Source organism: Acanthopagrus latus, chromosome 3 (assembly GCF_904848185.1).
Source record: "Acanthopagrus latus isolate v.2019 chromosome 3, fAcaLat1.1, whole genome shotgun sequence".
Taxonomy (NCBI): domain Eukaryota; kingdom Metazoa; phylum Chordata; class Actinopteri; order Spariformes; family Sparidae; genus Acanthopagrus; species Acanthopagrus latus.
In genome coordinates, this window is record NC_051041.1 from 13,411,371 (window position 1) to 13,423,743 (window position 12,373).

A 12,373-nucleotide genomic window follows, 5' to 3' on the forward strand; every position below is an offset into this window, starting at 1 on the left:
AGTAAAGAATGAAGGTCTATCAAGTGTGAGGGAGATGGTTGTGACGTATTGCTCTGCATCAGCTGACGGAATGTGCACCTGCTGATTTAAAACTACTGTGGTGTGACGATGTGAAGTGTCAATTTGTCACAACAATAAAAGAATGAAATCATGTAACCGAATAGACAGCACTCTTATTGTGATGGAAATGTTGTACTCCATGTAGGGACACGAAGTCTTACGCAGTCATGTTCATGTAAGTGTCTAACATGGTCATACATATATATTATTATTTATATATTGTTTTTTTTTTTTTTTTACCCGTATCAGGAAGTGCGTTGGTTTGCTGCCCATGTAAGGAATCGAGTAACCACTGTTTTGCTCACCTCCCTCTGAACTCTTTCTTCGCGTGCAGAAAACATAACTCAGCAGCAGCAGTGTTACGCACACCCACAGTGACGGGTCCACACCAAGCCTTCCTCCTCCTCAGAGGCTGAGTTCTCTCACTGTAACAATCCGGGAAGACATCATGTCCTTCTTAAGACCAGAGAAAATGAGATACTCACTTCAGCAATCAAATAAGACATTCCAGAGAAATGTGGGGGCCCTCCCTTAAAGCATCCCATACCTTGTAAAGGCTCGGCCCATGAGTGCAGCTCCCAGCACAGGCTTTTGGTGTAACAGCGATCTTACGCTGTGTCTAGTGCTCTGGCAGTGACAGTGATTGTTTTATACACCGATTTTTTTTTTCATTTAAATTTTTTTTTTTCCACTCTTGCACATCTCATCGGTGCATGCTTTGTTTGATATATACCCCTACTCATTTCATTTCTCTGTAATGGCTATTATGCACTGCACATTCGATATATTGAGAAAATAAAAAAGGCCCCCCTTCACTCATCTCCTCTATACACTGCGTGTTTGCATGTGTGTGCCAGTGTGTGTAATGTGAGCGGAAAAAATAATTTAGACAGAAGTTGATAGATGTTGTCCCCACCTGTCCCGGACAAGTTGGATAAATGATCTAATGACAAATCTAAAATTAATCAGGGTGATTTTTTTTTTTTTTTTTTTTTAAATGCAGTGAAAAAAAAGTGATCAGATATAATGGCATATGTCTTGGTTGTTAAAAAGCTTGAGGCTACTAAGAGCTAATGCTGTATGATGAGGAAAGTACCTGTTTATTTAAAAATACCAAAGGAGTGCGGTCAGGAGCTGCTGCTGCTATCAGGCCCAGCACAGCAGAGAGAGCAGGGATTGGATGAGACCACGAGGCTGTGGGAAAATACTACCAGTTTTTTGGGCCTAAAAGAAGACACTGAATCCTTAAAACTTCACATCAGTAGTTCATGCACTTTGTCTGTGTATGAACCCGTGCTTTGTCTGCCTTCTCCTCTACTGCACCCAGCTGTGAAGACTCAAGGTTACTTTTGAAACCTTAAAAAAAAAAAAAAAACCTTTAGAACGCGCAAGAAACGAGAAGTCGTCACACAACACAATCAAAGCATGTTTTTTTTTTTTTTAAGTCAGGTCATTTAATCAAATTAAACTTTGTGCTGACACTGTCATCAACAAGCCTCAGTATTCTCCTGAATGAACTAGTAAAACAAAAACGACAGTCACGCACTTTTTTCACTCGCTGTATCATTCTGTCTCTCTCTCTCTCTCTCACACACACACACACACACACACACACACACACACAAACACACACACACACACAATCAGGTGAAATGTGAATGAAGACAAAACCAAGCAATGGAACAACAAGTTGACTAAAAGCGACTGAGCGACTGAAAAGACCCAACAACATTTTTTTTTTTTGGATTTTCAGTGTCTGTTGATCTGAACAGCAGAGAACACAGAAGGCATCCTGACATTTTGACATAAAACAACAGAAGGTGTCAGCTTAAATATCTCACTTTCGAACCCTCACGCTCATTGCTCATGGAAGCTATTTTTCGGAGACGCGCTGATACCCAGTGGAAAAGAAAACTATGTTTCACACGCACAACCACAAAAATGTAAACAACAATATATGTCAGGAAGGAGTGATGAGTGTTGTGGAGTGAGGCCTTGGTTCGTTCTCTCAGACAGGAGTGCTTTTGTACCCTTCAAAATAAAAAAAAAGTCATATAAAACAAGACAGACGAGATAAAAAACAAAAACAAAAAACAAGTCATTCACCGTCACTAAAGTCCTCAGATCATTTGTTTTCTTTCCAATAATCCTCTCATTCCTAAATCCTCCGACTCATTTGGCTCCATAAGGACAAGATGTGCTTTGGCCGTCCTATAAGTCTTCAAATTAAAAATAAAACATCTCTCAGAACAGTTCTCATCCCGCACTTGCTTACTTTACGCACATAACTCCGTCTTTTTTTCTACTCTACCACCCACGTATGTATAATAACCCCCCTGATGTCTGACCCCACAGCCTACACCTTGATCCGAGTTTGACGCTCAGCCCCGTCATAGCTCGTCATGGGCGGGCTCGTCTGCTTTGAGTTTGAACTCTGCCTCCGTGATCTTTCCGTCCCCGTTGCGGTCCTGGTTGGAGAACATGTTGTCAATGATGCGATAGGGATCGAAGCCCGGAGCCAGGCGGCCTTTGCCCTCGGTCACCTGCCGCATGATGTAGTCGGTGAACTACAGAAACGAAGAAGGGAAGGAAGAGGCTGAATTGAGAAAAAAAAAAAAAAAGGCAAAAGCAAAGAGGGAAAATGTTTCGGATGTGCGTGAAGTTGTCAGCAGGTTATCACGTACCTCAGAGGGCTCCACCTGCTTGTTGTCATCTTTGTCCATCTCAGCGAAAAGGTCAGGAGACACGTCGTCGTTCCAGATGAACATGTAGCCCTCAGGCAGTCCCTCCTCCATGTCTATCAACTCGATGTCAAACACCAGCACTGCGCTCCCTGGGACCTCGTCAGCTACACACACAACACACACACCAACTGCATTAGCAACGTAAGTTTCCCTCCCTCAACACCACCGCTGCTCGTGCTTACAGAAAAAGCATTCCGGTGCAGCATTCTTCAAATGGATTTCATGTTTCACTGATTGCTGTTTTTGATCGTGGTTCACTGCTTTGCTTTGTCCCTGACTAGCCACCAGCAACAAGCCTACAGAGAGGAGTCTCCGCGCGCAGCAGCCGCTTTACACCAATCGCTTTTTCCACTTCGTGTTGTACACCAAGAAATCATTTCCTGGATTACAAAGACAAAATGCTGGCTGCTTCTGGGGACTTCAGATCAAAGTCAGACAGAGAATCAGTCTGTTGTCTTTGGCTGCAGCAACAAGGAGGGCTAAGTCTCTTCTTGACTTGATTTATGGCTGAAGTGATTAGTGGAGTCATTTTATGGGCCCTCCCGTCCGTGGCTCCCACAAGGGTCACATCTGTGTCGAGTAGCTGTCAAATCTGGCATCACAGGGGGGGTCTCAGCAAAGTGTACTGGGATCGGTACTACTCATCTGGGTTTCCATTTCATGAAGCTTTCTGTTGTTTTATAACTGCAGTTTTTTTTTTAATCTGGCAAAGGGTCTGCAGTTTCTAAAATTCCCAGGGAACTACACACACCTCATGTGGAAGTATATACATTCCTCAGACCCCTTGATCCCGTTTTGACTCTTCTTGAAGTATCACGTTACTTATGACGTGTCCCCAGACAAAATGGTATAATGCAGTGTGATAGAGAGAAGAGAGTTTTGTTCTGTCGTCTAGCTGTGAGTAGAAAACCGACTCATCAAGAAAAGTGTCCGCCTATCAAACGGTGGGATAACCGCATGCTCAGCTAGCTGCATTTATCAGAAACCACCACCCACGTGTGTTTTCCACCATCACTGCAAATCAGCAAATCAGTGAGAGTGTGTGTGTGTGTGTGTGTGTGTGTGTGTGTGTGTGTGTGTGTGTGTGTGTGTGTGTGTGTGTGTGTCTGCGTGTGACTTACTGACTCCTCTCTCCCCGTAGCCCAGGTGAGGAGGGATTATCAGGTGCCTTTTCTCCCCCACACACATTTCCATCAGTCCTTCCTCCATCCCTGGGACCACCTGGTTCGCTCCCAGGACGATGTTGTAAGTCTTTCCATAGTTATACCTGAAACAAATTGAGTCGGAGGACAAAAATAACTGCCTAGTCACTCCTTTTAACTATCATTTCAAAGGAAGCACACGGAAGAATACCCGTAATACCTTGCAGTGCCCTTCCAACTTATTTCCTGTATTAGGGCAGTGTTTTTCCCTTGATCTCTTGTCTGCCTGACAACAATTACTGAACTATTACTCACTCCTAAAGAGTGTGGGTGAAAGATGGGTAAGAGGTGAAGGTTTTGTTCCTTGTCGCAGTGACATTGTGCATTTGTAAGAGAATATCAGAGGATATCAGAGGAGCTTTTATCAAGTTGTTTCAGTGGGCGAGAAGACAAAACTTGGTTTAGATCTGGCGTCACGGTCGGCTCCAGACGCAACACATGTTGTGTGTTTTAATTTCCTTCTGTTGATATGGGAGTTTTTAATGAATGCGTTTCTGAATGCTTTGCTGCCCGTGAGCTCCTACAATTTCCACAAAAACCTTAGTTGCAAAGGCAAAACTCAACTTTAGATGCAAACCGGGTCGGTGCTGTGACGTGCACCTGGGGAATAACAGAAATGGGGTTTTTTTTGTTTTTTTTTTCTTGGTAGGTCAGTGTTGAAGGCAAAGAGACTACTACTACTACTTCCTCCTGGCAGTGACGGTATAAAAACTTTTACCTCATCCTGTGCGGGAATGCAAGACACGCTACAGATTTGCACATCTGCAGCCGACTGTGGATTGTGGCTGCACTGAAGGGCGATGTTTGACAAGGTGTAGAAGTTGAGAAAACTGACTCAAATACAGGATTCTGCTGGGACCAGTGGACCAAAATGCCTTTTGTCATCATATCCAGTGATTAAGACAATAGAAGCGTATATCAGTCGGTCCATCATTCATGGTCCCCCACCAGCGTTTACTCACGTGGAGTCGATGGATGTGCCGTCCATCAGGGAGGCGTTGTAGTGATATTTGATGAAGTCGCCCTTCTTAGTCTGCCTGTCGCACTCCTCAGGCATGTACGTGACCTTGACCTCGGTGATGTCCGACGGGTTGTGGAAGTCGATGATGTGAACGTCAAACACCAGCACGGCCGAACCGGGGATCTTCGAGCCTGGGGGGGGGGTGCAAGGCGAGGGAATGACAAAAGACAGAATTAAAAGCTGCGGGCGAACGAGCTGGGAAACCGTGCTGAGGGTAAGGATGGCTAACCCGTGCCCTCCTCTCCGTAGGCGAGATGCGGGGGGATTGTGATGGTGCGCCTCTCGCCGACACAAACGCCGATCAGACCCTCGTCCATGCCGGCAATCACGTAGCCTCGGCCCACGTAGGTGTCGTAGGTACGATTGCGAGAGTAGCTGCGGGACGGAAAATATTAACAAAGGTTTTGTTACGCTGCTGCATACAGGGGAAACTCACAGTTATCGGCACGCCAAACACAGTTCTGATTGCATATACCTGCAGTGGGTTGTCACTTAATCACATATAATGATGTTTGAGGCACAGAAGAGCACAACTGAATGACGCCTGCCAACCTGAGGAGCTGTCGTCATCATGCAAAACAAGTTCGTTGCAAACGTCAAGTTCGAGGAAAAATCACACCCCAAACCCCCCTGTGCTTCCGTTGCAACCGACGGTTTGTTTTGGAGGACGAATTTGATGATGCCAACACAGCGTGTGACGTAATTAATGTTCCACGAAAAAAAAAAAAAGGCGCGTATGCATGAGGAGACGGAAAATGTGTCTGGTTTAAACAGAGATCAGGGGCCCACAAGTGCGTACACAATGTGAAAAAATCAACCACTCGATAACGACAAAGGTTACGAGGCCTAAACCGCACGGCTGACTCAGCTGCACGTTACTGAAAGAGGTGTTTCCATTTCTTCAAGCACTTCAGATATCATTACTAGACTCCCTGATTTGGTAGATTGTGCAGCACATGCTTTTGGGGAGCCTTTTTTTTTATAGTTGCCACATGCAGTGACAGACATTATAAGGCAGCCAGGAGCTTATGATATTTTTTTTACTTTAAAATCACTTTTTTTATATGAATAGTTTTAGACCTTTAGGACATATTGGCTGTTCATCATTCTGCCAGTCTCTGACTGACTAATCTGCAGTTGTTGGGCCGCAGCACATGAGCAAAGGAGTTTCAGAACTACTCAGAGGGCACATCATCAGGGAACAGAAACAGGACATTTCCAGTAGTTCTTCTTAAGTTTCGATTCAGTGCTCTGTGCATCGTCAGAGCAAAGAGCAATGCTGCCATCCTGAGGCTGAATGAGGAACAACAGGGACCTAAAGAGGAATAACTAAACCGCCAAGAGATTTTACTCTGCGTCTGTTTAACGCCGACACCCACCTGGAATCAAAAAACGTCCCGTCGAGGAGGCTGCCGTTGTAGTGGTAGCGCACAAAGTCTCCAGAGACGGACTTCCTGGTGCAGGGCTCCGGCACCACCTGATTGGTCACCGTGATCCCGTCTCTGGGGTTGTGGAGGTCCAGGAGTACGACGTCAAACACCAGGGACGCCTGTCCTGGGATGTCGCTGCCTGGAGACATAAGGACAAGGAGAGGTTGAGGAGAAGAAGTGGGACTGGAGTGGAGCAAGAGACGAAGGAGAAGATGACATGAACCACAAACACGCTCCCCGTCGCTCTTCTTCTGATCATGGCCGGGGCCAGTTCCTAATCACGAACAAGTATCCGCTAAATGGACCTTGAGTCACAATTATCTAGTGAAACTTTACCAAGAATAAAACATCAGTACAAATGAAAATGTGACATAAACATGACACAAAGGAGCAAAGAAACATTCATTTCTGTGATTTATTCATGTGGACTGTGTTGTTATTTTCTCTCCCTGAGGGTGGACATATTTTGCTTCACTACCGTTGGAGATAATTATTCATAAAGATATTGCAGGTGGACATAAATAACTTTAAGACCCTGACTTTTGTACGCCCGGTGAGACATTTGACTGAACTGAACATTGTGCTCTGTCACTTGTAACCAGCCGGCAGACATTGTAAAAGCTCAGCATGGCCTTAAAATAAACTGTCCATGTGGAAAGAAAACCAAATGTCCTTTATCTATCTAAATTAAAATTATATATATGAGTAAAAATATGTTAAAAAACAAAAAAAAAGATTCAGTTTTTGCAAAGAGATTGATCTGGGTTAGAGTCTGAGGAGTGAAGAAGTCTCTATTCTCCATGTCTGACCAGACTGTGAGGGTGAATGTGATGCATATGTGCATGATGTACTGCCATCTTATGTTCCAAGTGTGCAACTACAGCACCTGTTGCTGTTGCACTTCAGTCTCGTGTTGTTCTTAAAGGAGTTGAAGCTTTTAAGTGCGACAGGAACGTGATCAGATTTCATGGAAACAGATAGTTAAGAACTGTCCGTACGCACCGTCTCCGTTCTCTCCATATCCAAGCGAGGGAGGCATTGTGATGATGCGTCTCTCTCCGACGCACATTCCCAGAAGGCCCTGATCCATACCGGCAATCAGCCACCCGATCCCAACGTAGGTGTCATAGGTGCGCATGCGGGTGTGGCTGCCATGAGAGATGGAAGAGAGATTGGTCAGTCGTGTGTGTGTGTGTATGTGTGTGTGTGAATGAGATATCAAACAGAACAAACCTGGAGTCGAACAGCGTCCCGTCCAGCAGGGTGCCGTTGTAGTGGTAGCGTACGTAGTCAGACACCTCCACCTTTCTGTCGCAGGTCTCGGGCATGTGGTAGGTGTTGATCTGGACGCCGTCCTCCGGGTTCCACACGTCGAGCAGCAGGACGTCAAAGTGGAGGATGGAGTCCGCAGGGATGATGTCGCCTGGGGAGGAGAGGAGAGCCGGTCATTCAAACAGGCTCTCGATGTCTGTCTGATTATAGAACGAACGGTTCTGTGCTTATGTTTGGGTCAGTGCAGGACTCATACTGTGAGTAATCGTGTGGCTGATTGTCAGATAGAGCCAAAAACAAGTACTTTATTAGTCAATGAGTCCACTGACACACACTTAATCGAAAACTACAATGTTAATTAATTCATCAATCATTCCTACAGCAAAATTGCCAAATATTTTTAGCTTTCGAGCTTTACAAACATCAGCATTTGCTCGGAAACTGAATCTCTTAAATAAAGTCACATAAATGTAGTCATTAGAATTTTACGTCAGGACAATTTACTTAAAAAAAAAAAAAGATTACTGGATGAATTACATTAATCAATAATGGAAATAATCATTTGTTGTAGCCAAATCTTCCATTCCTGTCTCATGCTTACAAACATAATAAATCTCTGCACTCCCTGCTCAACCGTCTTTACTACCGTCTGGCCACAAGGTACCACTTGTAATATTAGGAACAAGAGTTTTATCAGATCAACAGCTTTCTGCTTATAGGTGCCATTTGTGAGAAAAGTTGATTTTTGAATCTCATTCCCAACTCGTCAAATAATGACACTTTTGGGTGGCCGTCCTACTGTTTTTTGTTTCCTAGATCAAATGATTAATCAAATAAAATAACCCGCAGGCGAATCGATTGTGAAAACAACTGTGAGTCGCAGCCCTGGCACCAAGTGTGTCAATGCACAAGTAAACTCCCCCCCCCTGCGTGTTATCAAACCCGCGGCTTTCACCACCACCCATTATCTCAACCAGCTGTGTTTGCAAACATGACCACAAGTCGCTTATTACTCACTTACTACTCCTGAGAATACAACGACTGCAAGCAGTTTTCCCTCGCTGTCGCTTTTGGGTGCGCGTGGAGTCGTGTTTTTGAGCCTTCAGCAGCTCGACACACATTCAGGAGACGCAAGAAGGAGAAGATAGGGAGATGGGAGGTGGAGGAGGAGGGGCGGTGCAGAAAGGACTGGGCGTGTGGCAGCCATTACATCTTATTACTCCCGATGAGCTGGCAGCAGTTCTCTTTCCGGTTCAGATCTCTGTCTGTCTCCTGCAGAATCTCACCTCTGTGTTTTCTTCTTTCCGCCTGATGTTCCCTCTAATGGCGACTGGGGCAGAGGACTATAGCCTCAGATTTTTCCTGTCCACACACGCCTTCCCTCTGTCCCATTATCTAACTATTTCATGCACACACACACACATACACACACACTGACGCACCGGCCTCTAGAGCCTCAACATACAATCGTGTTAACATTTCCTGGCAGGAACATACGGTGGACAGAGGCCCAGAGAGTCTATCTGCCCGCTGCCGATGCTCCAGCATCTGCAGTGCAGTTAGCAGAGTTAAGAGTCTTGATCAAAAGCAGCTTCCTCTGGCCTGCTTCCTGGTCTGTGGCGTCTCTCTGACATCATCAATATGGACGCTTGGAGGGCAGCCCACTTCCTCTTCGCTTCATGCAACAGGGGTTCTACTGTAATCTTTGTCAGTTATGCTCCTGCCAATATCTGACCCAAGTTCCCTCTTTGTTACGGCGAGCAGCGCCAGCGGTGTGCTCACTCATCTGTGTTTTTATAATGACTGTCGAGGGGGAATACACAACGGCCTGTCCTCAAACCGTTATATTCTGTCCCGACTACTTCAGAACAATCGGTCGTGTTGACACAGGGATGACGGGAAGTTATAAACATACACACCGTATCCACGCTTTCCGTAGGCGAGGTGAGGGGGGATCTTCACCAGACTTCTCTCGTTGACACACATCCCCACCAGAGCTTTGTCCATCCCTTCGATCAGCTGCTTCTTGCCAACAAACACGTTGTACGTGCTGCCGCGGTCGTAACTGAAACAGATGGAGCACAATCAAAAAAAACAAAAAACAAGCAGAACGTTCAAATGATGTCATACTGACCAGGGTCTCGGGAGAGAGTGGACGCACCAAGATCGTGGAAATGATACTTTTATTTACACACTGCCATTTTGTGCCTGGACGACAGTTATTCTGGTTGCGAGATTCAAACGCTCCGTCTTTATTGCATGTCATTTCTTAAGATATGTCATCCTGGTACACACTAATATATGTGAGTACAGGGCCACCAAATGAGTTAAAGGGTTAGATAATTTATAGTTTTTCTTTTACGTGCGTGTGTGTTTAATAAAAATTCTTCATGTAAAAAGTCCTTAAAGTTAAAAAGTCCACGCCAACAAAAGCTCCTCTCTCCTACAGAAAACACTGCTCCTGAAATGCTTTTTCAGAAGTCCTGTCTTTAAGTCCGTGACATTGTGACATCACACCACACAGCCATGTCACACATTTGCATAACGTATGCTTATATTCACGGTAGAAGTGAAGCTGACTGGAAAACGAAAACATGACAGCGCCGACCGGAGACACACGGTGGGCGGTGCTGGCTCAGGCGTGCTTCAGCTGACCAATCAGCCCAGACTGGGCATTCAGGAGGAGGGGCCTTAAAGGGACAGGAGCCAATTCAGAGCTTCTCAGACAGAGGGGGGATTCAGTGCTGCAGCGCTGCAACCTGATGTATTTTCCAGCACATATTGAGAAATATGTCTACTTTAATGCAGTAGGCGTCGTTTGATTAATACTGCATTTCATTTATTCCAATTTTTTAAGAAATGTGCCGTCGATTAAATCACCAAGTGACACACAGTGAATCTGGAGCCCTTCAGGCCTTCACGCACTCTGACTGCAGGGCAGCGGTGGTGGAAAGTAATGATGTACATTCACTTGGGTACTGTACTTCATTTTTACTAATAGAAAGTCAAAGTACTCACTGTGGTCAGATGTTTCACTGTGATATATATCCAGTGATGGAATGTAACCAAGTACATTTACCTAAGTAGTTGAGGCACTTGTACTTCACTTCAGTATTTCGATTTTCTGCTACTTTACATTTCCCCTCCTCTACATTTCAGATACGACCATTGCACTTTTTACTTCACTACATACATTTGATAACTTCAGCTACTATGAAGATTCTGATTATTCATCCACAATAAGATTAAGAATATCAATTATGATACATTATGACAGATTAGACACCCCAGCAGTTGCATTAAGTTATCAAAATGAGCTCCATCTTGACCAGCTCCAACTTCAAAGTGATTAACCCATTAATACATGAATAATTCGTGTATGATTAGCATAATGAGTATTTCTACAGCCAGTGTCACAACTGCTGTATACGTCAAAAGTTCCCAAAAGGGGAGTTCAGGGACCTTCAGATGTCCTGGAAGCGGTTCAACTTTGAGCATCAGGACCTGGTCCACACGTTTCAATGAGCATTCTGCTAAAATTACTCTATGAAGTTTCATCTAATGGAAAAAAAAAAAAAAACTCTCATTTTTGGAGTCATTCGTGTAAGATCACTGTTGGTAGCCGAGATGATAAGTTTCGGAGCTCTCGGTTGAAGCACTGGTGGATCCAGAGCTCAGCCTGGCTGCCTGCGTGGCTAACAGGGACGAGCCACTGAACGCGCACTTTTACGCATCGCGCACGGCGTTCTCACGGTGCAGCCGCTCCGCTCTGCGCGGCGAGACACCGACGGGAGGCTCAAAGCAGCCCTTCGCCCGGTACTCACCTGGAGTCGAACTTCTTGCCGTCCGGAAACGTGCCGATGTAGTGATACCTGACATAATCCCCGACTTTGACTGCGCGCACACACTGCTCCGGCACGAAAGTTTTCTCTATGAGGATGTCGTCTAGCGGCACCGGGGGAGCGTCGCAGGCGGCGAACGCCACCAGAACCGACAGAAAGAGCATTCGCGGCAAACACTGGATCATCTTCACTGCCGACAAACTCTGCGCCGCTGGAGATAACTGAGGTACGGGCCTGTATGTGTGTGTACGCTGCCTCCCTGTTCTCTGCTTGCTTCGGTTTCCTTTACTCCGACTTGGACAGAAGTCCTGCCCCCCCCACCGGTCCCAGCGCAGGAATGATCACGTGTCAAGGCGGACGCGACGTGCGCTACATCCGGTTCGACTGTGACGCTAAAACCTCGCCTTTCCAGCCTAAACTGCGAGGTTTTGCTGATAAAACTCGGATGGGTGAAGATGAACACCCGCTCTCTTGTGCTTGTGCGAGAAATAGACACACTTAAGAGCAGCATGAGAAGCCGCTCGTGCTTTTATTCTGAAACTACGGGCTGCTTTTCCTGCCCCGCCACGCTCCTCTCTCGCTGCCTTGACGCACTTTTAGATTGAATGGGGTCGTTTTGGGCACCACGTATTGCTCCTGCGCAGTGCAGCCTCTCAGATGTGTCAACGTGGAAACATAGGGGTCTCCACATACGCGCACCACACACACACAGCTGCAGCAGACACATCCACCTCTGGATCCATTTAAACCACTGTAACGCACACATCTGCATGCGCCTCTGTGATCGTTATAACGTTGAACA

The 12,373-nt window shown here is 45.7% G+C and overlaps 1 protein-coding gene across 3 annotated transcripts; it reads right to left on the reverse strand.

The window, feature by feature from the left end:
• Nucleotides 1–1,488: 1,488 nt before the first annotated feature.
• fkbp9 (FKBP prolyl isomerase 9) lies at nt 1,489–11,936 on the reverse strand. 3 transcript variants are annotated; one of them, XM_037093686.1, is made up of 10 exons: nt 11,554–11,936; nt 9,649–9,794; nt 7,691–7,880; nt 7,460–7,605; nt 6,407–6,596; nt 5,257–5,402; nt 4,969–5,158; nt 3,926–4,071; nt 2,745–2,908; nt 1,489–2,627 (listed from the first exon to the last, which is right to left on the reverse strand). In XM_037093686.1, exons 1-10 carry the CDS (start codon nt 11,754–11,756, stop codon nt 2,451–2,453), a joined length of 1,698 nt encoding a protein of 565 aa, XP_036949581.1. In that variant the 5' UTR covers nt 11,757–11,936; the 3' UTR covers nt 1,489–2,450. The 3 variants fall into 3 exon arrangements, with proteins under 3 accessions (XP_036949581.1, XP_036949583.1, XP_036949582.1); XM_037093688.1 differs by lacking the exons at nt 9,649–9,794; nt 11,554–11,936 and adding an exon at nt 9,016–9,323; XM_037093687.1 differs by lacking the exons at nt 9,649–9,794; nt 11,554–11,936 and adding an exon at nt 8,747–8,970.
• Nucleotides 11,937–12,373: the final 437 nt, after the last annotated feature.

Excerpts from the sequence above, each read along its gene's own strand:
- fkbp9 (XM_037093686.1), bottom strand. The coding sequence starts at position 11,756 with ATGATCCAGTGTTTGCCGCGAATGCTCTTTCTGTCGGTTCTGGTGGCG. Across the intron at positions 7,881-9,648 it reads CTACGGAAAGCGTGGATACG|GCGACATCATCCCTGCGGAC; the intron begins GTGTGTATGTTT and ends TCTCCTCCCCAG. Across the intron at positions 5,403-6,406 it reads GGGACGTTTTTTGATTCCAG|CTACTCTCGCAATCGTACCT; the intron begins GTGGGTGTCGGC and ends TCCGTCCCGCAG.